At 56.0% G+C, this 24,467-nt stretch overlaps 1 protein-coding gene across 1 annotated transcript; it reads right to left on the reverse strand.

Annotated features, from left to right (window-relative positions):
* Positions 1 to 4,441: 4,441 nt before the first annotated feature.
* On the reverse strand, positions 4,442 to 23,674 carry WSCD2 (WSC domain containing 2). Its single transcript, XM_030025168.2, has 8 exons — positions 22,999 to 23,674; positions 16,787 to 16,901; positions 15,336 to 15,520; positions 14,195 to 14,316; positions 12,966 to 13,140; positions 11,800 to 11,964; positions 9,307 to 9,507; positions 4,442 to 6,593 (listed from the first exon to the last, which is right to left on the reverse strand). The coding sequence occupies exons 1-8, from the start codon at positions 23,372 to 23,374 to the stop codon at positions 6,241 to 6,243; spliced, it is 1,692 nt and encodes a 563-aa protein (XP_029881028.1). The 5' UTR covers positions 23,375 to 23,674; the 3' UTR covers positions 4,442 to 6,240.
* Positions 23,675 to 24,467: the final 793 nt, after the last annotated feature.

A 24,467-nucleotide genomic window follows, 5' to 3' on the forward strand; every position in this document is an offset into this window, starting at 1 on the left:
TGAATTTGGGACTGCAGGAAAGTAGCTGGGAGTGGAGGGGCATGGGGATGCACGGCTGGGGCTGTATGGCCAGGAGCCAGCGACTGAGATGGGAGCGTGGTGCTCCGAGCCTCTCATATGGGAGATCTTCCAAAGATGCTCTCTGTGGGTTTCCCCCTTTAATTTGTCCCTGAAGAGGCCAAATGGCTCTTTAAGGGGAAAAAAAAAAAAAGTATCTGTGCAAAAAAAAAGCAGCTGAAAGAGCATTGTTTCCCCTGCGCCTGCATGCGGCATGAGCCCTGCAGTGGGGGCCTGTGTCCGCTCCCCGTCGCCTGCTTTGTTAATCTGTGCACCGAGCCGCTGCCAGCCTCTCCCCCAGGTTCGTGTCAGCCCGCCGTGTTCTCTGTCAGATAAGATCTGGCAAACGCTCTGTTATACTGATTTGAAAGAGGAATTATTAATGCCAGCTCTGAGATGGAGCTCTGCGTGGGAGCTGTCTGCATCTTGCCCGGCGGAGGCCGGTTCCCCCATCACTTGCTGCACCCCGCGAGCCCCCCGCAGACCCACGCTGTCCCGGGGGCTGGTTTGGGGGGATGGAGCAGTGGGGAGGGGGTTGGCTCCTGCACCCCAGCTGGCTCCCAGTGCTCTGCCCCCCGCACCCCACCATCCATCCAGACACCCCTGGACAAGCAGCGTGTTGCTGCTCCATCCCCTCCCTCTGCTGGTTCCCCCCATCCCGGCAGGGTTTGGGATGAGGATCGGGAAGAGAAGGGAAAAATCTCCCGAGTTTTGCCCACTGGACCCTGTAACCCATCAGGCATTGAGCGAGCCTCCCCAGGGAATATTGGTGATTTCTATTCCCATGTCGCCTATCGAAGCAGGCAGTAAACAGATCAAACAGAGGGCATTAAAAATGCATATATACAAAACAGAAACAGGGCAGAAATATTCATCATAAAACTTCAGCAGCAGAACCGCTCAGTGCGCATGAGCTTCTTATCCAGATTTTTCTTTCCCTTTCTGCAACATGGCAAAGAAATGCAGCTCAATATTGCCCCAATTCCTCTGATATTGCCTAAATACTACAGGCATACCCCAGCATCTCGCAGAGTGGGCGAAGATGCATCCTTTCAGCTCTCCTATTTTTTTGCAGTGCCATACATTTTGTTCATCCAGGGGAGGGAATCTCACCCTGCTGTGTTGGCTGCAGTCCCCTGTGGTGATGGGAAGGTCCAATATATTAAATTGTGGGTCCTTGGATGCTTCCTGCTGACCCTGGTCTATCCCACTCCTGCAGGGACTGATAGACTCGCAGCTCAGCTGGGAGATGTCCTTAGCTATGAATTAACACTGTCCTCTTGATTAATGCCGGCAGGAGGCTAATGACACTGCAGCCAACTTGAGCACGATGTGCAAAAACTGTAATTAGCATCCAGGGAAGGGGCTCAGCGGGACCCACAGCTCCAGGGCCAGCTGGCACGTCCAGCCCTGCTCCGTGCTGGCGTGGTGGCAGCCGCCCAGCTGGGGTCTGCGGACCCTTTTGGGGCAGGAGTTGGTGAAATCGGTAACTGGGGGTGCACCTGGGTTTAGGATCCAAGAGTCAAGGGGTGAACGGGATTCAGAGCTGCCACCATCCCCATGAGACCTGCAATTAAGGCTGTCATGGGGATTGTGATTTTAGAATAGGTCAGGGCTGGCCAGGAAAGAAAAGCAGCAGGTTTGGGAGCTGGGACAGTGATCCCCGGTCCAACAACCCCATGCCCAGCCCCGAGACCTCGACCCCCAGCCCAGGACCCCCATCCCTAGCCCAAGACCCCAATCCACAACCCCGGGACCCCATTCCACAGCCACAGCCATCCCACCTCTCCCTACCCCACGAGCCCATCGAGGTCCCACATGCCCCACGCACTGTGGGGCTCAGCACCCCCAGAACCCCAGGGATGGTGCTGCAGCATGTCAGGGGGCCCACGGCAGGACCGGTCCTTGCCCAGCGCATCCTCGCCACGTGCCAAAACTGCCTCGTGCCTCTCCATGCCCCCTCCCCGCTGCTGCCTCCCCATAATTACCTGCCGCTTGCAGGGCCCCAAAACTTGGGGCTGGGTCTCATTTCACATGAGCAGTTGGGAAATTACTCCAGAATATACCAAAATCATTTCTGTGGAACACACTACCATCGTTAATGACTGTTCTTTTTCAATTAGCTGTCATGGCCCTGAAATAAAGCTGTGCTTTCCTTCTCCAATAAATCACTTCCTTTATTTGGAATTGGAATTAAGAAAGAAAAAAAAAAGAATAAACATGTTACCCTTTCCCTTTCCTTGATGCCAGGTGGGTTGGAGCCATGTTTAAATTATCTCTGCTGCATTCAGGCAGATTGTCAACTGTAAATTTTACGGAAAATAGTAGAGCCGATAAATAAACACGCTTCTTTTGTCAGGGATGAATATTACTGCTGCTCCGATTTATAACTCGCATCTCCTCTACATTATAGAGCTTTTGTGAAGGTGCTGTCGCAGCTTCTGTATTATGCTGTTGAGGTGGGTTATTTCCCTCTCATTTAAACAGCAGCATGAACTTTCTGTGTGATTTAATTTGGGAGGAAGGGGAGCCCCTTCCCTCTGACCTGCTGTGAGTCCCCCAGCATCATTTGCATCACTGGGGTCATTGCCCAAAACCCCCTGAATTCACCCCAAAGGGCCATCACTACCTTTGCCGGGGAAAGGATCCCTGGCCTGAGCCACTCTCTGGCATCGTCTCCTCCAGCATCTTCTCCTCCATCGCAGGGACAGGCCTGCTGAGCGCAAAACCCACATGGAATTGGGGGAAATGCGGGGAATTTTGGTGCAGATGCTGTTGCTAAGGCAACGACTGAGTAACCCATCCAGCCCGGGAGGGAGGATGCTGCAGCCTCTGCCAGCACAGGGCCGGGGAGGCAGGAAAATGCTCCTGGGGATGAGAGATTGCAGAAAATAGATGATTTTTAATGCAGGAAGCCAGAGGAGGGTGGTCAAGGTCACCCCCCCAGCAGCCCCCAGTCCCACGCTGGGGCCGTGCAAGCTGGCTGCTCCCACCCGGGGATGCTCGGGGCTTGCCCAGGCTGAGTCAAGTGGAAAGATTCACTGCTTTTAAAAATCATCATGGAAACGCTGAGTGTTGCCTACCCTGCCTGCACATTTCGGTGCTCTCCAATGAGCCAGGCTAATGTCATTACAGAGGCAGCCGAGCAGGGCGGCTATTAAATGTCAAGAGCTTTGCACATGAAAATGATGCAGAAAGGATGGTTGGCTTCTCTTTCCAGGGGGAATATAAATTTTATTATTGCATGCTAGTCCCATGTGGTAAAAAAAGTAGCCTGGCATTTAATGAATAAATAAAAATTTAAAAATAAAGTAAAATAGCCCTTCCGTTTCTGCTTGCAGCTTGGCTGCGCGTGCAGGGAAAGCAGCCGCCGGCAGGACGGTGAATGCTGCTCCTGCATTAGCCAAGATCGAGGCGAAGGCACGGACCCCTGTAAGCCGGGGGTGCACATGTGTGCGTGTGCAGCCAGATGTGCAGCACTCACTTACAGGGAGGTAATGATGTCCGATTGCTCCATTTCATTGCAAATTAAAAAAAAAAAGCAATTGTGGTGAAATAAAGGCATTAAGCTTCAGTGAACCTTAAAGCCATGGGGGGCAGAAAAAAAGAGGTAAGCTGATCCTGCTGGTGCTCAGGGAGCTTCCGCTGTCCTTTTGCTATCAGATCTGAAGGGGTTTGGTGGGGGTGGCGATGACCCCCTGGGCTGTGCGGATGGGGCAATCCCTGGGCAGGGGGTCCCCGTGCTGGGGGCAGCCCCCCCTCCCCGCTCCCCACGCCTCCCCTTCCGCCTCACAACCTGCAGCCCAGGACCCTGAGCATGTTGGCTGCACGTGATGTCACCTCTTAATTGTTTGATCTTGGAGATTAATTGGCTTTGGGGGTTTAATTACTTGAGGGGTGGAAGGGAACACTGCCCCTCCCTCAGACGATGCCTGTCAGAACAAATCACGCCTGGCTTGCGTCTTGATCGTTGCAAACCCAACACTATAAAAGAAAAAAGGGACTTCACGAACTCCAGATAAGAGGGCAATCGGCCAAGAGAAAAGGAATAAATTGCACTGAGCCTACTCTTGCTCCAGAGCCGAGGAAGGATGGGAGGCAACAGGAATAAAGCCCGCAGTAAATCTCCCCGCTCCCACCACACACCCGAATAAACCTGTCTTTAAGGACACTATAAAGGTAATAAAACTCCCAAGAACGAGCCACTTTGGTTGCATTGTCAGTAGTTTGGATGCGGGAATAACATTAATGTGATTAAAGACTGGGGGAGAGGAGCCATCCGCCAGTCACTCCCATGTCCCGGGGGACATCCAGCCCCTGCTCTGGGATGGGTGGGGGGTGCCGGAGTCCTCGGACAGCCCCACAAATACACGGGAAGGCAGAATAGCAACAAAAACTCTCCTTTAATAGCTGGATTGACCTGAGGATTTGTTCTGACCGAGGTAGGCAGCCCCAGGGGCCGCCAGGAGTGAAGGAGCATGGGGTCAGCTTGATTCCCACTGCCGGGACAGGGCTCGCCCACTCTCCTAGAAAAACTCCAGCTGTTTGTAAGGGAATAGTTAAAAACAGGGCAGCTGCTCCCTATAAACACATTTGCCCACCTCCGTGCAAAGAAACGGGGACCGGGAGCCCCCCAGCCCTGGCATCGCTGCCCATGTCCGCTCTGCATGCATGTTAGAAAAATATATTTTATTTAAATTCTCCTTTTTCTCCGTGGAGTTCTCTTCTCTCTCTTTGAATATAGATTGAGCAGTGTCTCTAGATTTCAATCTGTGCATGTATTTCTATCAAGATCAAGAGTTAAAAGACAATCATTAAATACCTAATTCTAGAAAAGGCTGCGTACAATATATGGCTTTTGCACCTACATCCAAAGGGGACTTGCGGGCTGGAAGGAGGGGAGGGAGCTCGTTTACGGCAAAAGTCAGAACAGGGATGGGCTGGGAGGCGGTGCAGGGCAGGGGGACAGCCGGGGACCACATGCAGCTCTGCACAAAGCCAGCCTGGTGAACGGCTTCTTCCCGATGCGCACGGAGATCCTTTGGTTTCGCTTGCTTGTCAGCAGGCAGCGGGCGAGGGTGCAGGCATCGGTGGGGGGACCCATTGTGGGACTGGATTTGGCTGGAGGGACACCTGAAAGCTCAACCCCAGGATTTGCTCCCTGCTGCCGCATGGGTTTGATGTGGCTGGGCTGCAGCATGTGGCACCCAAAACTGCTTCTGGGGGGCTGTTCTGGCTCGTGAGCTTTCGAAATGACGCACCGACGAGCTCGTGGGTCCCGTAAGCTCTTCCGTCCGGGCCCAACATCCCCCTCTCAAGCATTGCCCACACGCGTGGGGGTGGCTCCCACCCGCAGCCCAGGGCTGAGGTTGCTGCAGCCCCCCTGGATGGGGGTCAGGGGCTCCCCCAGGGCACCGGGGCTGGAGCAGCAACATTGCCCGGTGCTGTGGCTGGGGATGCCAGCTTCGACCCAGGGACCCCCTGTCCCCAGGCTCAGGGAGGGTCCCTGCAGAGCCAAGGGACAGTGCATGGGGGACACACGGCCACCTCATTTGGAGGCATCATTCTCCCCAGCGCAACCTTCCCGGTTTCCGTAACCTCTGACCGGGATCCACGGGAGCATCACCCATGCGGTGCCAACCCCCCCCGGTCTCTCCTCCCTTGGGAAGGCTGATGGGCTCCATCCAGGGATGGGCAGCAGCCTTCCAGGGCTGGCCAAGGAGCGAGGGGAGTTTGGGGATACCCAGCCCAGGGGAGCTCAGCTCCTGTGGCACCGCGGTAGTGTGCTGACACCAGGAGGGTGCGTCAGGCACGTCATGAGCAATGCAGTGTCCCCTCCAGCCAGCCCGAAGGGACGGACACAAATAACCCATTGCATTGCCAAGGAGGGCTGCAGCAGCCGAAACGGGAGTGGGATGGAGCAGGAACCCTGTGGCGGGAAGGCACCGTGCATCCGCTCAGCGGTGCCGCCATGCCTGGGTCCGCATCAGCGTCGGCATCGGCCAAGCAAGCTCAGCGATGGCTGGGGACCATTCGTTGCTCATGCAGGGAGTTGATTAACAGCTAATAGCAGCAGATGGAGAATTAAAAGAAAAGCCACCCACTGGGTGGAAGTAGGCAGAGGCCGGGAAGACCGAGCCTTTCCTTGCCACGCAGGGTGAGGTCCCCCCGCCATCGTCACCATCATCTCGGGTAGTAGTCATCCGGGACCCCCGACAGATTTCGGAGTTTCAGAGCCGTGTCCACCGTTTTGATGTAGCTGCTGATCATCTTCCTCATCTCGGGGGTGTAAGGGTCATACTCCAATTTTCTCAAGCCGGATCGCTTAAAGTTGCCGTCCTTCTGCCCCTCGACGCAGAGCAGCCTGTCCTCGCAGGCGGCGATGCCCAGCAGCCCCACCATTCGCTGCAGCTGGACGAAGAGATCCCGCTTCAGGTCCTCGAAGTGGACCACCAGCACCCTCTTGCCGTAGCGCAGCCAGTCAAGGGTGTGGGTCGCCCACCACGGTGCGTAGTTCGCCACGAACTCCGGCCACTCTGGAAGGAGCAGAGGACACGGTTAGTGGGTGTCCCCTGGGTCCTCCCACACCCCCTGCATCCCCCATCCCAGGGCTACGGCCTGCACTCCCCGCTGAAATCTTTCAATTCTCGCTAATTGATCCTCCCATAAAAATCAGGTGATAAAAGGGATAATGAAACATCAATAATAAACCGCAACTCTCCTGGCAGTGCCATATACATCTATCTCACGATGCATAAAAGCTTTGGGTACCTGCCTCTTCCTCTTGTCCTCCCCCAGAAACCAATGCCTGATTAATAGCTTAACTGTATTTAATTCCCCGAAGAATCATTAAACACAGTATCTGTTTCATTAAACAGATACAGGACAATTCACCTTGTGTAATCATATCACATAAAACTTTGCTTTGGAACCGCTCCAGGGATATCGTAAAATTAATGTCACGGAACCAAACAGGGGTTTCACGGCGCCCGCGGCCACTTCAGGCTCCATGCAGAGCTGAGAATGGTGCGGAGGGAAGGAAAATCCCCCCCAGCACCAGCAGCCACAGGTGAGGCTGGGGAGAGGGCACGGCTTTTTTCCAAAATTGCCCCCAAATTAGCTCTGGGAGAAGGAAATGGTTTGGAGAGCCGGGCTGCAGGGAGCAAGGGGCTGTCCACAGGGAAGGCTGGGGATGGGAGCCCCGTGCCCTGTCTTAATTACTTACCTTTAATCACTTTTTTTTTTGGCCTCTGGATGATTTATTTAACCACGCACCAGAGCGTTAATTGCAAACCTGGCACAAACAAACTGTCCCCGCTGAGTGTTTGCTGCTGGTGGGAGAGTAGGGTGGGAGCTGATGGTCCCGCAGGGAACCCCCGGGCTCCATGGCTGGGCTCCTCCATGGGCTGAGCCCACACACAGGGTCGCCGAAACGGGGGTCTCCGACCCGTGCCTCGTGCTGCACCACAGCTCTCAGCAACCATCCCAGCCCGATTAAAGTCCTCAAGCGATGGAAAATCTCCATCTTTCTGGGCAAGTTGTTCCAATGGTTAATTAACCTGACAATTAACCCATCAGCTAATTACACCGTACATCCTCTGGAAATAATTTGGTAATGTATTTTAATGGGTGTCCAAATCAGACCGTGCTGGGATGGAGGAAAGAGTCCCCTCTGCCTGTCCCCCGCTCCCCACAGGGGCACAAGGTGTGGGACAGAGGTGGGGGGGTTGAGACGAGGAAAGCTCAGGAGGGTTCCCATGGTGCTGGGGCTCTGTCCTGCATCCCCTGTCCTGGCTGTATCTGCAATTTGCTGTTGTGCTTTGGGGTGCAGCAGATGGGGATAAAAACTTGCAAGAAGCTCATACCCCATGACAGCAAGGGCGATGCCAGCCCAGGGACCTGCTCAGGGAGAAAAGTCAACAAGAAAGCAGTGGGACATTTCTTTTCCCTGGTTTTACAGGATGGGGCGGTGGGGAGAGCAGGGCTGGGCCATCTCCGGTGCTGCAAGCACATGGTGATAACGAAATCCAGGCACATAACAGCAACAACAGCAAAAGCTCCCCTTAAATAAACTCTGAATTAAGGGTAGCAGATGTTCAATCAAGCTAAATATTTTAACTCTTTCCAATGAAGTCAATTCCACAACAGCAATTTGCAAATTGCTATAATTAACAAGCCTCCACAATATGCCTGTGCATGGGAAAGGTAGTGTCTCCGGAGCAGCTGGGCACACAGAAATAATACTCTGCCACTGCTAATGTCCTTAGGGATGGGCTGGTGGCTGCCACCGCTCCTGCTGCCGGCACCAGCGAGAGGGAGAGCCCGGCAAAGGGGCAGCCGGTTCCCCCCAGCCGGGGACTTTGCAGCCTCTGGGGCTGGGTCCAATCTCTCGCGCCTCTGCCTTGGGGAAGGACAGATAATGGGGGCTTGGAGGAGATCGCCTTCCTCCTGCTAGTTAGAAACTCGGGTGCTTGTGAGATCGCACTGGACAGGCAGGACGAGGCAGGCGAGTGACCTGGCAGCGGCGGGCAGGACCCATTGCAGGTACTATTGCCTTAGTGAGTTATGGGGCTTTTTTCCACCCCCCAGTGGTGCCCGTGCCAGGGCTGGCTCTGCCAGGGAGCAGGGCTGCCCGTTCCCTCCCGACCCCCGACCCCCTGGGCAGGGTGATCCTGCTGGGATCCAGCTTCAGTGGCAGCATGGAGATGCTGCAGCCCCACGCAGACATATGTGCCCACCAAGTGATGGATGGAGATGTCTGATGGATCCTGTTATTTTTTTAACCTTTCCTTGCTCTCCACCTGTCCAGCCAAGCACAGCTTGGCCTCGAAGAGCTGCTCCAAAGAAGGGGCAGAATTTGGGTCCTTGGGCTCCTGCCCACCCAACCCATTCCCTCCCCGGTGGCACCAGGCTGCTGTCAGCCTCGTGTCCCCAGGCGGTGCCACCTCTCTGCTCCTGCCCTTGTGACCCAACACAGCACCGAACAGCCCAGCATCTCCGCTTCCCCATCCCATCCCGTCCCGCCCACGTGGGAACCCTCGGCCGTGCCCAGGTGGGTGCTGCATGTTGTGCCAGTTGCAAGCCCAGGAGATGCCCCTCCAACATGGGGACCCCAAAGGGGTGGCACAGCCCAGGCTTCCCCCACAGGGACCAGACTCAGGCTCTACGGGGCTTTAACAACAGCTTTATAGCTCCAGCAGTCAGGCTGGAGCCTGCCCACCCAGGTCCTGTGGGAGCCCACCAGCTTACCTTTGCCCTTCCAGTGGGCGTGAGCCGCGAAGCCGATGTGCCCCCCATATTTGCGGTTGAACTCTGCCATCAGAGCCTTGTAGGGGTTTCGGATGAGCAGGATGGCCGAATCGAAGGATTCGATCTCCTTCTGGCCGCTCTCGTGGGTTTTGATGCAAATCGTCCTCCCGCTTCGCCAGTGGTCTCTCTCGCCCTTGAACCCTGCCGGGACAGAGCAAGCAGGCGCCTGAGAAGCGGCCGGTGCCGATGTTAATAAAAATAATAAAAGCGAGCTGGGGAAAGGGAACGATGGGGGGATATCAGGTTGCAATATACAGTTGGATAAAAGCAGCTGGAGCTTGAAGTAGAATTTGCATCCCTCTCCCAGATGGCAATCATTTATTTGCCCAAGTTATGAGTCATGTAAAATTTATGTATGAGAGGGCGGGTAGCGGGCATGGGGACCGAGCAGGGCTGCCTCCTCCCCAGCCGTGCTCGGCTCTTCTCAGTGAGACAGTCTGCAACAGCCTGATATGGCACAGCCCAGCTTTCCTCCAGGGCAGAACACACTGGCATTAAATAACGGCATACTGCATTAATGTACCTTATGCTTGTATTGGGGGTCAAGAACGTATTTTTATAGCTATAATCTCCCTGACCACAGTGTTTAAGCTCTCTCCATAAATTAAGAAGGGTAAAAAAAACATGCTCATGGGGCTGCAGATAAGCCCAGGGCCACGGTGATGCTATGGGGGGTCCAGGGAGGGGACCACCATCCCCTGTGCCCCCGCATGGAGTATCGGGGCTGAGCCCAGCATCACTCCCAGCCCCTTTGCACCCCCAGCTCCTGCAAAGCACAACCCAAACTACCCGGGAACAACGTGGTGGCGGCAGAGTTGAGCCAAGGGGGGAGATAAGCTGTAAGTAGCTGTATTACATCAATTATAGATGTGTAATTTGCTTTCGGCAGCCATGCCATGTGACACAGGGACATGATGGCTAATCTGCCAGTTGCTTGGATACCTCCAGGCCCTCCGATACGCTCAGCCTAGAATAAACATGAAACCTGTGCTCGGTTGGTTGAGCAAAACATCACCAAGGCTTTCACCCGGTGATGCTCCCCTCCGTGGGATGCACGAAGCCGGCTGCACCCTGGGATGGGTGCCAGTGCCGGGCACTGATATAGTCCTGGCTCCATCACTCAGCGCAGAGCATCTCCATCTCTGAAAGGCTGAATTTGGCAAATCTCAAAGAAATGTGCATCGCTGCCTACAGTGTCAGGCAAATGGGGCTTTAGGGGGTACCCTGGGTACAAACCCCAGCTGGCTGCATGGGTACAGACCCCACCAGCTACATGGGTACCCCTGGTACAGATTCCAGCTGCACCAGGGCCAAGGAGGGAAGGAGGATTTCCTCTCAAAGCCATAAAAGGAGAAGGAAAAGCAGGAGAAACCTTCAAGGTCTATAAATAAAACTATTGTAAATGGCTATAAAATGGGAGAACTGGTCTTTTCGCTCCCCCTTGCAATATGGTGGGTTACTGGGAGGAGCTGGCTTCTGCCTGAAAAAGCTTCATGCCCGCCTCAAGGGTTTTTTTGGCTTGAAACTTATCCTTGCTGCTTAATTTGGGGTCCCCAAAGCCCATGTGCTATCGGCCCTGGCACCAATACAGTGGGCACAGCGCTGCTGCTTTGCCCGAGAAGGCACAAGAGGTGGGAGCAACAGCATCCCTCCTCTGTTAAATATTTACTGGGCAAATATCTGTGTCACCCAGGATGGGAAGATGGATCTCCACCAAATCCTTCAGCCCGAGGAGAGCAGGCAAATGAGATCAGTTCCCTCCTCCATCCCCCTGTAAGCTCATCAGCGCTTTTTTGCATGGTGAATATTCATTAATTTGGGTGTTGGTGTTCCCCGGGTGCCCTGACACATCACTATTTTTATCTGCAGCTACTCAGGAAGTGCATGGGAACATTTGTCCTCCAGGATACCAGTGCCCCCAGCACCACCCGCTCCCAAATCCTGAAGCTGGAAGGCTGCACAAATCCTTCTCACCCTGCAGCCATGACTTTCATTTGCTTCTCACTTTATGCATCCCAGGATGAGAGTGCCAAGCCCACAAACACCAGCTCCTGGAGAAATCTGATCAAAAAACTCCACTGGCCTTTTCTTGGGGCAAAACCCACAGGAATTTCCTTGTTTGCCAGGGTCAGAGCTGCTCCGATTCCTCCTCTAGAAAGTTCCAACCCCCACAGCAGGTTAAAAACCACCAGCGTGATGGAGAAACCCCAGTTCTACCCCAAATCGGTCCTTGCCAAGGTTAGTGGGCAGCACAGGGAGGTTACGGGCAGGGGACACACGACGTCGGATCCATCCGATACCCTTTGGAGCAGCATCGGTGGTACCCAGTTCTGCCCTCCCCTTCCTGCAGACCCGAGGGATGTCACCAGGACCTTTGCCCAGCTCAGCTGGGACCGGTGCACCCCTGGCAGCGACCCACCCCCCCCGTCTCACCTTTGTTGTAGAGAGACCCATCGAAGTAGTAGCTGCCGGTGTAGAAGCCGGTGGCCAACTCGATCAGGTGGCGTGCCCAAGTGTTGCCAGCACCAGGGAAGCTGGCCAGGGCCACCAGCTGCTTGGCACGGGTGGGGAGAAACCTCCTGTCCATGCAGCGGTTGTCTGCAGCGAGAACCGGCCAAGGCACATCAGGGCACGGTAACGTGCTTTTCCTACAGAGATATTCTGCTTCCTTACAGCGTGCTGCTGTCTCCTGGGAAGATGCTAGGGCAGGATGCGAGGAGGTGGCCGCTATAGGGAAAGGCACCCTTGCACCCTGCCCAAAGCACATAGGGACACCCCAAAGAGTCCTAAACACCCCCAAAAATTCTAAACACCCCAAAAAGTCCTACGAAGAGGGCAGGAGGTGCTCTGCCATTAGCAGCTGCTTGCTGCCTGCGTGATTAGAGGAGAGGGAGTAACACGGGTGCATTTGCCAAGCGATGCTCCTGCTTTTTATATCAACAAATGCACAAGCGTTTCCAGCATGGCCTCAAACACCAAAGCAGGGATCATGTCAAGACTGAGCTGCTCTGAAGCAAAACCACCTAAATTTGGGTCCTCACTTGCTCCATTCAGCCCTTTCCTCTCCCAGTAACATGTTTCCCCTCGCCCTGTGCTTCCCTGTCCCCGCTGGTCCCACCGCGGGGACCTGCAGGGCAGTGGGGGACAGGAGCCCTCTCTGTGCAGCCTCCTGGGGACTTTCTGCCTGGTCACAGCTTTTTTCCCCCATATTTTTCCCTGGAGTCTGTCCGCTCCAGCTAGCAAAGCCCCAGCGGGTTCACCAGCTGGCTGCAGGCTCCGGCTCACCAGTACTGCCGGTGACAAGAAGGGACAAGCAGCAGCAAGGAGGGATCCTGCCAGAGGCAGATGGCAAACTGCTCTCTCCTGCAGCTGAATCAGGCAGCAATTAAAGCTGTTTGTTCAGGGGAAGATTGATTTCCCAGGAAATGAAAATAAATGGTAATTTTTAATGAAAGCCAAATAGATGCTGCAAGCTCATGCTCACTTTCTGCCAGTGTCCCTGGGAAGGGCTTGGGAACTGGTGCCGGTACCCGTGCCCAAGGGGTCCATGCCTGTTCCCCTGCCCGGCAGCAGCCAGGGTGAGTCCGGTGCCAGCTCACCTTGCACTTGGGTCTGGTAAACGAGGAGATATTCAGCAGTGCCGCAGCTCTCAAACTCCTCACCGGCACATTTCTGGGCGCAGAGCTGCTCGTCCTCGCGCTCGTGCAGGGTGAAGAGCGTAGTGGGGAAGCCGCAGCGGCAGGTGATCCCGGCCAGTGCTGACAGCGGGTACTCCTGCGGGGACGGGTGGAGGGGGGGCAGCCAGCAGCACTGTCCCTGTCCCCCGTAGCAGACCCTTCCTTTGCCCCCCACACCTGTCCTCCCTGGCCCAGCCCCGCTGTGCAGCGCAGGGCGGTTTGCAGCACCCTTCCAGCTGGCTGCAGCATCCCTCAAGGCAGTTGCACAAGTAGCTCACTGCAGACAGCCAAAACCACCCAAGCCGCAACTTTCCTGGGCACAGCCGAGCTGCCTATTGGCATGGACAGCAAAGCATCGGGCGTTGGTGCTCCCGGCAGAGCCGTGGCACGTCATTTGTGAGTTTGTCACCCACACCGAGGTTACTAAGAGCCATCAGATGGCCCAATGGCAGCCTCGCCGGCGTTTCCAAGCCCGGAGTTATGAGACCCATTCAGTGGCTGACAGGCAATTTACCACTAGGTTGCGGCAGTGCCAGGTTAATCGAGGGGCTCCAGTTATTTACACCTCCCAGCCCCAAGGTCTCCCAGCAGCTATGGGAAAGTGGAGCCAGCGATGGAGCAGCCACTTGTATTTAACTGGTGTGATGGTTTATTCCCCCCCGTCCTCTGCTGAGGAGGCCGTGAAGGGAGGACACAACTGTCCCCACCTGCATGTCTTTCTCTTCCTCTGCCTGATAATTTACCTAGTTTTAATTAATAAATACTCCGGCAATGCCCCCTGTCAGCCTTTCCCCTGCCTGCTTATAGGCATCGTGCCCCAGGAGCAAACTGCACTGCAGCATCCCTGGACCAGAGCAGGATGCCGTGATACCCCTGCCCAACCCCCCCTGCAGGGGACTGCTGCCTGCTGGGGGGGGGCAGAGCCGTGGGGAGCAGACAGGGCAGGCAGCGGGTGCTGCTCCTGTGGGCAGCTGTGGTCCAGTCCCTCCCCACAGCAAAGACACAATCAATCAATTTGATCCTTTGTAGTTTGGATACACATAATTATGACACTAAAGCAGATTAAAATTTACCCCGTGTGACCCTTTCTGATGATGATTTAGATGATTAAGCTTTTGACCTGCACCCTCCCGCCCCAGTCCCCCCAGTACCTTCTCGGTGCAGAAGTCCACGCACTTGTCCACCGACATGTTCAGCATGAGCTGGCTGACAGGCAGGGCGATGGAGACGTTGTCTGGCCGGCGGAAGCACCCCCGAAATATCGCGCTGCCATCTGCAAGGGAGAGAGGCCACAGTGGTGCTGAGAGTGATGCTGGCCCAGGCCCGAGGAGCAGGGGCTGCACCCCAAAAATGATGTCACTGCCACCCTTTGCACCCCAGGAATGGGAGCAGGAGCCTCTGCATGCCCCAGTGTCCCCATCGCTGTTCCCCATCACTCCTCTCCAGCCACCCGTCGGCACAGCGGCTGCTTTTCTCCAGCTCTTGTCACCCACCGGCTGTGAAGCCACATTTGCTAACAAGCTTACCTGGCCACTCACAGTGCAAAATCAGAGCAAAAGCCCTGACAGCAAAGTCAGGTTTATTTTTTCCTCCCTATTTTTACCAACTCAGTTGATCGCAGGCTGTATGAGGGATGGAGCCAGTGAGGAGAGCAGGCCTGGTCCCCCCTGGCATTGGTACCCTGAGGGGTCCTGTGCCAGGTCCTTGCCCACCGCTGCACGTACTATGCACCCTTGGCCCCTCTCCAGGGTGGTCACTCCACTGGGTGCCTGGTGATGGGAGCCCTGAACGCCACCACTCTCTTTCCCATTGCTTGGGGACGAGGAAAGAAAAGCAGCAAATGTGGATAATTATAGTGGTGCCTAATTGGGAGCCAAACGAGCACTTCTGACGGGGAGCACCCTTGGCTCTTTCTGGAGCTCCCTCACATCCTTCATCCTGCAGCCAGCTCCACCACCAGCACACATTGAATGTGATAATGGTCCTGTTTGGCCATCAGGAGAGAGAGGTCTTCATCCAAAGTCCCCCAAAATGCCCTGAATTCCCAGTGAGGTCCCTGGGGCTCCCCACTCCACCCAGCCCCGGCCAGCAGCCATCCCCCACGGGGATCCGCACAGTTTACAGGAGCAAAACTGGCCCAGCCACAGACTTGAACCACTTTCAAACCCCCTCTCCTGAGCCGTGACCCAGCTTACACAGCATGGGGATGCCGGGGCTCGCCCCCACCGGCACCACAAGGGGTTCCCCCATGTCAGGTCCAAGGCAGGAGCTGCATCCATGCTGCTGACTTACATCTCCTGGCAGACTCCTGGGCCAGCTCCAGGCGGTAGATGGAGAGGCGGTTGACCCCACCGCAGACGTTGCTCCTCTCTCCCTTGCACTCCATGTTGCACTCGGATTCGCTGGCGTTCGATGCCTGGACCTTGTGCCCGCAGTAGCACTCGGCACCGAATTCCAGCCCCGCATAGAGGTAGCCCCTGGGGAGAGGGAGACGGAGGGGCTCAGCACGTCCCCAGGCATCCCTCCAGCTCTGTGGGGTTTTGCAGAAGCATCCCTGCTGCAGCCAGCTCCCACGCAGCGCTGGAAGCAGCACTGCATCCCAAGGATGCATTGTTGGACTAGGAGATCATTGTAGGTACCTTCCAACTAAAAATATTCTATTCTATTCTATTCTATTCTATTCTATTCTATTCTATTCTATTCTTTTCTTTTCTTTTCTTTTCTATTCAAGGGAAAGGTCTCCATGGGCCACAGAGATCATAAAGCAGGAGACAGCGACATTTCTTACAGGCAGGGAGGATGTAACAGGTGGTGGTGGGGCAGGAGTAAGTGACAGGGACTTTGCTGGGCTTCAAAGCAGGAGAGCTGTGCTGCTCGATACAGATTGGATTTGAAAGGGGGAAGGATTCCAGCACAGGCTGGTGCTTGCCAAGTGCCAGCGGAGCTGGAAACCTGCTCCAGAGGGGCAGTGCCGAACCGGTAAGTCCCACCATGGGGCTGCTGTTGCTGCGGAGGGGGCTCTGGTGTGGAGCAGCCCTGCATCGGCACCGTCGAGGATGCGCTGCAGCACTTGGTTCGGCTCATGGCATGCGTCCGTCAGGGTGAGCATCCTGCTGAGGTGGATGAGCCCTATGCAGGGGACGTGCCACTGTCCCAGTGATCGGCGATGGCCCTTTGCAGCAATGTCCCCAGGTGCTGTGGGATGCTGCACAGACGGGCTTCGGCTCCGGGGGAGTTTGGAGGCAGCAAACTGCCTGCAATGCCACCCGCCCTGCTGGCACAGACCACATTTAGGGCACATCCTTCATGTAATGCTGGGAAAGGAGAAAACTTTGGCAGCAACGGATCCACATGTCTCCCCAGCTGCTCACGGACACCCTTTGACAGCTCGGAAGGTCTGGGGAGGGTGTTTTGGTGGGGACAGCATTTTGGTGGGGACAACCCTGTGTGGATGGAAGTGCTCAAAGCTCCTCCAGCAGCAAATTGGAGCCCTTACATCCCCCTGCCCCATACGAGGATGGAGCCCATCATCCTGCCCACCCTTTTTCGGGGGGAGGAAACTGGGGTCCTCGAAAACACCAGTGAATTAAAAAAAAAAAATCAAAATGACATAAATCTAAAGAAAAAAGAAGGAAGGCGGGCGGAAGGGGAGGAGAGCAGCTGGAGCAGGGAACTGTGACAACAGAGAAACGCTGGTGGTGTGCGGGAATTGATGAAGATGCGGTGCCCATCTCCCGCCCTACCGTTCGGCACAGTTGTCCTGGCAACGGAAGACTGTCATCTTCTTGTAGTCAAAGAAGGACACGCCGCGCAGCGTTCGCCGGCGAGTGTTGTCCACGTAGCAGCCGATGTATCTTGCTGGGGGGAGGGCAGAGGAGAAGGGGGTAAGAACCAGCCGAGGCTGAGCCCACCAATTCCCACCCCCCTCTTTTAATTTTTCCCTAAATAGGGATGTGCAGCAATGCACCCTGTTCGTTTGCTTTAGAAACACGTGCTCTGGGTACAACACGCCCCTGCAAACGCTGCAAGGAAAGCTAGATAAAGCCCAGAAACACACACCACGGATTTAAAGGATGCTGTGTCTCTGCACTGAGGCTTCTCCTCTCTGTCCTCTTCCTTTCCACCGGCCTTAAAACTGAGCAAAGCAGCTCCAAAAAGAGATGAGTTACATGGTAAAATAACCCATCCCCTTCACTCTGCCCTGCCAGGAACACAGGGGCAGGCAGAATGGAGAAATATGGTTTAAAACAATTTTTCCTCAGCCAGCAGCTCATTTTCCCCAGCCCCAGACATCAATGTGGAGGTTATTTGCCCAGCACTAACAAAGGCTGATGCCTGTGCTGAGAGCAAATGAAGATACTGGTAGACAGGGAATAGAGCTGAATAAATAGTTATGATGAAATCATTTATTTGATAAATGTAGCCTTTCCCAATAATCTGAAAACAAACAGCCATCTCCTTGCTTCTATGCCTGTTGCGACACTCTGTGTTGGCTGTGGGCTCTTGTTAGGGGCAAGCCAGTCCACGAGCCATCCCCGGGCAGCCCTGTACTGCCAGCACCCACCCTGTCCTCACTCAGTCTCCTCGTTAGGTGCCCTCATTAGTGCTCTCGTTAGTGCCCTCATTAGTGCCCCGCTTCTGCTCCCATCTGAGCATTTGCCGTGGGGAAGATGTATTGCCGCCGATGCAGGGATGCAGCGCTGGTGCAGGGATGCTCAGCATCCTTGCTGCCACTGCTGCCTGAGGAGGACAGGGGTTTTGGGAGCCAGTGGGATTAGCCACCCGGCAATCAGCTAACGAGGTGTCCATTAACATGTTCTGGCAGAGGACGTGCAGGTTGGCCACCCAGGGAGAGGGGAGGGTGGCCCTGGGGAACAGTGGCTGGGTCTTACCAGCCCCGGGGGCAATGCCAGAGCTTGCTTGGAATCCCATACCAGTCTGGTTCACCTCACTCCCTGTTTCAGGTACACATCCTCGATGAATATAATGGCAATCTTTTGCTTTTTATTATCCTGAAATATCTGCTCCACTCTCAGACCACCTTCTGCAGGATGCTGGCATGGGGCAGCCCTGTCCTGGAGAAATCCTGGAGCCCATGTGGTGGTCACTGGCCTCTGACTTTGAGCTGCTGCTGCAGAGTCCCAACGTGGGGCCACAGAAGGAGAGGCTCCTGAGGCTCCTGTCCCTTCAGGGCCACCGGATCCCAAGCCAAGGAGTTGTTTTTCACAGCACCAAACACCCCTCCAGCTGTGTCACCGAGGGCTCTGGCCCCAGCACCCCGGCCAAGGGGCTTTGGGAAAGAACTGGGATATCTGGCAGCACAGGACTGGGCAGGAGCAGAGGTGAGGGCTCACCTGCTCTGGTAAAGTGTGAAGCCATGGCTCTAGGCAAGCAAGTTTCATCTTCCCATACATGATAACCACCCCGTGTCTCTCCTTCCATCTCCATGGCTCCATCACACACCAAATTATCCCTCTAATAGCAGAGCATCTCCACATGTGACCCTCCAATACCAAACCACACTATGGGATAATACTTCTCACCTCCTGCTTGCATTTTGCATCTGTTGGGGGGTCCCTGAACCAACTCCATGTGTACACCCCACCAGTGGCGTGCCCCACGCATATACCCCTCCACCCTCCCTACCACCCCACATGGCGCTGCAAACCAGCTTCCCCAAGCCAGCCTGGAGGAAGGTGGAGGAGAAAGATTGAGAGAAATGTGCCTGATAACTTTAATCACCAAAAAGCCATAACTCAATTGCTCCCAATTACTCTCAGCATAACGTGGCATTTCCGCAGTGCTGAGCAGGTTTCAGGAGGTCAGCTCATTTTGGTCATGACAGATCTAACAGGAGCAGGATTACTCCAGTCATTTGTACAGAGCCGGTGACTGCTGCGCATTACCTTCGATCCATTGCTCTTGACGTATACGTGCTGCAATTTATTAGGAAAGCAACTGGAATAATTAGGGAGATATGAGGACAATAAGTGAAGGAGGAGCGAGCAGGGGAGATGCTGAAAGGTGCGTGGTCGGGTTAGGCAGAGCTTGCCGGAGGGTGCTGAGCAGCAAGAGGGGGACCTGCCCTGGCACGCAGCTCTCATGGGGCCAAGAGGAATTTTGGAACACGTTGGAAGCACATGTGTGAACAGACATACAGATCCACCCAATAGTCATTAAACTCCCCAAATGTCTCACTCTTCCAGGAGCTAGGCTGGCCACTGGGGCTGTTGGCATTGCAAATTCATGTTTAACATCTTAGTGTAAAGCTTAATGTAAAGCTTGGTCTCCCAGAGAGCACCGCAGCTCTTGGCCGTGGTGCAGCACATGCGCACAAACCGCTTCAGCGCTGGGGTCCCTGTTGGGTGCGGGCAGGGGGTGCAAGCAGGGACCCCCTGGGCAATGCACCCGTGCTCGGGGCCAGCTGGTGACCCCGCTTGTGTGGGGAAGCGAGTCGTAGCGCTGCAACTCCGCCCCAACTCGCGGGGTGCACTCAGGGCTGCTCCCCTGCCCTGGCAGCAATCACTTTGGGTCACTAGTAACCCCCCTGGGGAGCATCGCAGCAAATCCCCAGCCACGTTCTCCAGAGGGTTCCATCGGGACCCAGCTCTCGTGCCAGGAGTTGGTCTGTCGGGGGGCAACACCTCTGTCTGTCCATCCTCCCTCCCTGCTCGAGTAGCCCCAGCCCCTCACCAGGCTCTCCCAGCACCCACCACCACCGTTTAGCAAGCTAAATGCAGAACAGAAGTGTTTTCACAGGGCTGTTCTGCAGGGTGATGCTTGAAACAAATATATCTGCCCTTGATTTTCCAGCTGGTTGATCAAAAGCCTGCGCTGGGCACTGAGCCCTCCCAGCTCCCCCCGACGCTCCCTCTGCAGCCGTCTCTGTCCTCCGCAGAGCACTGACGGCTCGCCGGCAATGGGCTGGGGGCTCTCCCCGGCTGTATGAATACAAGTCTGGCATGCGAGAAGGGAAATGCTCCATGTCAACCCGGAGGGAAAGAACGGGTGGATATTGGTGGCAGCAGCTTCAGGAAGGGTGGCCCATGCTAATCAACCCTGGGACAACTGCACTGGTGTCGGAAGGTATAGGGACGTCTTCGGCTGCGTGCCTGGGGTGACCAGTTCCCCTTTCTTCATGGCATTGCTTGTTCATGTGTCACGGGGGAGCCCAGCCCCGGCTGGGAATGGCTGGAGACATCCAGCAAGGGACCGGAGATGGATGTGGCAGAGAGAAAGCGATGCTGGGCATTGCCAGGCTGGGGCTGGGGCTTGCTCCCCTCTCTGGCTTCACCATCCACAAATGCCCCCAGATTTGAGGCAGGATGCAGGATGCACCCCCTTCACACGGGGATGCAGATGTGAGCCGAAGCCATTCCCTGGCAGATGGGGCTGCCCTCGACCCGCGCCTTGGCCTGGCCCTGGGACTCCACCAGCATATCAGGAGAGGGAGAGGGAGGAAGAGGAGGAGGAGGGAGGCACAGCACCAGAGCTGCATATCACGCTAGCTAAACCACAGCTGATTTTAGGACCAGTATTCCCTCTGGAACTATTTCACGTGGCAGAGCTTCCACATCTGCCTTCTTAAGCTGTCCCCTGCTTAATTACCACCACCGTTAAAATCTGCCTGCTCCTGCCAGACGGCCCAGGGAAGCGGCAGGCACTTCGGAGAGGAGCAGGGGAGTGAGGTGGGTGCTCAGTGCCCATCCCCTGAGGCTCCGCCAGCCCCACAGGCATGTCGGGCACACCGGGCTCGGGGGGTTTCTCAAGCTGGAGAATTTCTCCTCAGTATCGTGCTCAGGAGTTGCCGAGATGCTCGTGTGGTGGCATTGCATCCCCTCCAGCTGCTGGGTCTGTGCTGGCTCCCATTAACTGCTGCCCACGCCGAGACTTCCAAAGTGAGATTACAAAGGGGAAAGATGATATTCCCAGACCACCTACGAGCAGCTAAAGCCAGCGATGCCTGAGCCCAGCATTCCCTTCCCTGTCCCTCGCAGCCCCCGCCGTGGCTGGGCACGGGGAGGCGGCGGCACCGGCAGAGGTTAATCGCGGTGGACATGTTGCATATGGCCAGGGACAGGAGCGCTGCTTGGGGTTTTTATGGTGACTGACAGCTTGGGCTCACGAACCATCTGGTGAGGATTTGCTAAATGTCAATTCGCATTAATGGAGCAATGCAGTCGCACGCGCCTCGGAAACGCTCCCGGAGACCCCTCTGTGCGGGGGCATGATGGGGAAACCCCCTTTCATCTCATTTTAGCATGAGAAGGTCCCTTAAGCACCACAAGCCATTTTTCTTCCTGCTTCCAAGCCTGGACCACGCATCTTGCCCAGAGTGAACATGAACACAGACCTGCTGCGGGGCCGCTGGCCGAGGAGGAGCCCCCCCTGCCCTGGGAACAGCCTGCATTGGGGGGGACCAAGCCTGGCTCAGCACAGTGACCCCTTTGAAACCCTCAATTTACCACAGGATTGGGGGCTCCTGCTTCTCTCTGAGCCACACACTCCCTGATCTACCAAGGGTCCGGTAGATGCGGCTCCCATCCTGGGATGCCCCAGGGAATCGCATGTGCCAAGCCCCATGGCGCAGCTCCTGAGCAAGCCCAGCTTTGGGGCACAGGGTTGCTTAAGCAAAGCAGCCTTCACAGGCTCCGGGGCTCCTCACAGGCATGCTTCCCCCTCCCCAGATTTCACCCACTCTGGGGGTCAGGAGAGGGGAACGAGCAACGACAGGCAGAGAAGAGCCCAGCAGCATCCTGACACCTCTCCAGCAGTTCCCGCTCCCAATTCCCTTCCGACTTTCCTCGACCAGATGATGCTGCAGCTCCTGCCCTGAACGCCGATGCATCCAGCATGCCACTGCTGCAGCTGCACGGCACTGGAGCAATAAGCTGGATTGCTCCTTCTCACCAGCCCACTTTATTAACGACAAGAAATCATAACGGCTTTCACAGCAGCTGAAGACGCAAGATGCTCCTTCACTGGGAGGGGGGGCTGCAGAGCTGGCAGAGAGGGGACGCGGGGTGTCTTTGGGTGAAGTTTGCTGGCACTGGGTACTCGTGGGTGCCAGTGAGGGAGGTGACAAGCTGAATAACCCCTGGGATGCAAAAGCCCTGATGGGCAGCTCTCAGCCACCCAAATTCAGAGAGACTATGCGACTCTGCATACAGCTGCCTTCAGGATAAATAGTTGCCATTTTAAAAATCAATGAGAACTACTACATTCGCTTATCCTTGTTCATTAATAACAGTCCCACTTGACAATACACCACAAACCCCAGGCAGCAGCCAGGCTGCTTGAAAGGTGAAACCCCAGCCCTGCCTGCACCCGCACCTGCCTGCACTTCAGTGCCTGCAAGGCAATCGCAGCCAGCCCCGGCCTGAACACCCCAGCAATGCAAACAACAGGCCACAAATCTGGTTTTTGTGTTCATTGGGGCTAACGGAATTAAAACTGAATTTGGCCAGTGGCACAGCCAAAGGATGGGATGAATATGGGGTGCAGCCTCTCCCCACTGGCACTTCCAAAAGCACCTGTCCTAGCAAGGTGTGCCTCAGAGCTTGGTGATGCACAAGTGGGAAAAGTGCAAATGGAAAAAGGAAAATGGATTATTGGCACTTGTGGAGGGAGGAAGGAGGGGAAGAAGGGAGGAGAAGAACTTTCTAGGAACATCCTCTGGACCAGTGGACTCCAAAGCGGGGTGCTGCGCCCCAGGGGATGCGCAGGACAGTCCTCTGGGGCGCGGGAAGAAAATCTTAGTGCTTGGGTAGCACATGCATATGGTTTGTAAATAAATAAATACACATTTAATGGGGGTGTGTGCTCAGAAATTTGTTCCTGGTGGGGGTACACAACCAAACCAGCTCAGAGACCACTGCCCCGGCGCACGAGGCTTTCACTGGCAGACGCCAAGAGGAGGGACCCCTGCCTGGACACGCGTGTCCCCAGCCCTTACCTCTGTCCTCCTCCTTCTCGCGGCCGCTCCTGCCCCTGAGTGCCCGGCTCCGGGTGCTGCCGTAGTCTCCGGCTTTGGCCCTCTCTGCCGGTTCCTTGGAGGTGCTTTTGAACCAGGGTCCGTGTCTCCGTCCCCCCTCCGGCATCGTCGCCGCCGCCTTGAAACCACGGCTCAGCTGCATCACCCCCAGGTAGGGCAGCCCTGGCCCCTCGCCAGCCCCGGGGCCGCGCTGGCTCCCCGTCACCGTGGGCTCCCCGGCAAAGCCAGAATGCAGGAAAACCAAGCTGCCGGCCGCCAGGTAGAGAGCCAGCAGCGTGAAGAAACGCACGGGTTTTCGCCGAAAGTACCGCTGGACTTTTATCAATAATTTGGCCATAGCGTCTTCATCCCTTCCCCAGCAGCCGGCGCCGCAGGGGAGCTGCTCTCCGGCCCCAGGGATGCTCCGGGGGGGGGGGGGGCCCCCCCCCCGGGCTGGAGGTGGTTCCCAGGGATGTACCAGGGAAGCAGATGGGTGCCCCGAAAGCACAGCAGGGGCTGCAGGGTGAGGCCGTGCAAAGCTATTGCCCGACCCTAAAAAGTCTGGGAAGGCTGGGGAAGGCAGCGGGGGTGGATTTTGAGGCTCCCCCACCGTGCACGGGAGGTTTCTCCAGCGCTGGCTGTCACCGCCGTCCCCGGTTTATTCTCCTCCCGGCAAAGCCCCCCGGCCGTGCCCCCGAGACTCGGCTGATGGAGGGATCATGTTAAGGAAATCGAGGGTTTGAAGGTGATTTGAAAGCCGATCAGCTGACACAGCTCTTCTCACTCGCCTTTCCGCTCGGCGGCACCGGCTCTCGCAAGCATCTCTCTAATGGAAACGGCACCGTCGCCCTTTCACACAAAGAATGAAAAGTCCCTGGACGCGTCTCAGGGCCTGAAATGCTGACTGGGACCCTTTGTCTAATGAAGCGCCATTCATCTCACTCCCAGGGCAAGAAATCTCCACCTGCAAGTCAAAGAGAAAGGCACACTTAGGAAAGCATCCCAGGATGCGGAGAGAATGGCAGTCCCCAGGGCAGTTCAACCTCCCCCCCGCCCTGGCACAAGGATGCAGGACAGGCGGGAGATGTCGGTGCAGTGGGAGCGATGCTGGCTGCCAGCAGCCCAGGGTTAGGGACAGGGGGACAGGGATGCGGGCCTGAGTCCTGACTCCAGAGCCCACACGTCTCTGCCTCGTCATGCAGGAGAGGTGCTACAGCATGGCTCTGGGACACGTGGAGGATTTCTGATTTCACCTGATTTCACCCACAAGAGGATGAGCTGTGCACGCACACATGCATGCACACACCCACGCATTCATGCATGCACATGCACGCACACTCACGCACACACGTTTCACCCCTTGAACTGAACGTCTCCATGCACCAGCCGGCCCCAAGCGAAGCCCCCAGCAAGCAAGTGCCTGCCCTGGGAGCTGGGTGGGCAGCGGGACA

The sequence above is a fragment of the Aquila chrysaetos genome, chromosome 9 (genome assembly GCF_900496995.4).
Source record: "Aquila chrysaetos chrysaetos chromosome 9, bAquChr1.4, whole genome shotgun sequence".
NCBI lineage: Eukaryota > Metazoa > Chordata > Aves > Accipitriformes > Accipitridae > Aquila > Aquila chrysaetos.

Coding starts and splice junctions, on each gene's coding strand:
- WSCD2 (XM_030025168.2), bottom strand. CDS start 23,374: ATGGCCAAATTATTGATAAAAGTCCAGCGGTACTTTCGGCGAAAACCC. Junction 9,508..11,799: donor TGGGTCTCTCTACAACAAAG/GTGAGACGGGGG, acceptor CTGTCCCGGCAG/GGTTCAAGGGCGAGAGAGAC. Junction 6,594..9,306: donor CGCCCACTGGAAGGGCAAAG/GTAAGCTGGTGG, acceptor TGCTCCTTCCAG/AGTGGCCGGAGTTCGTGGCG.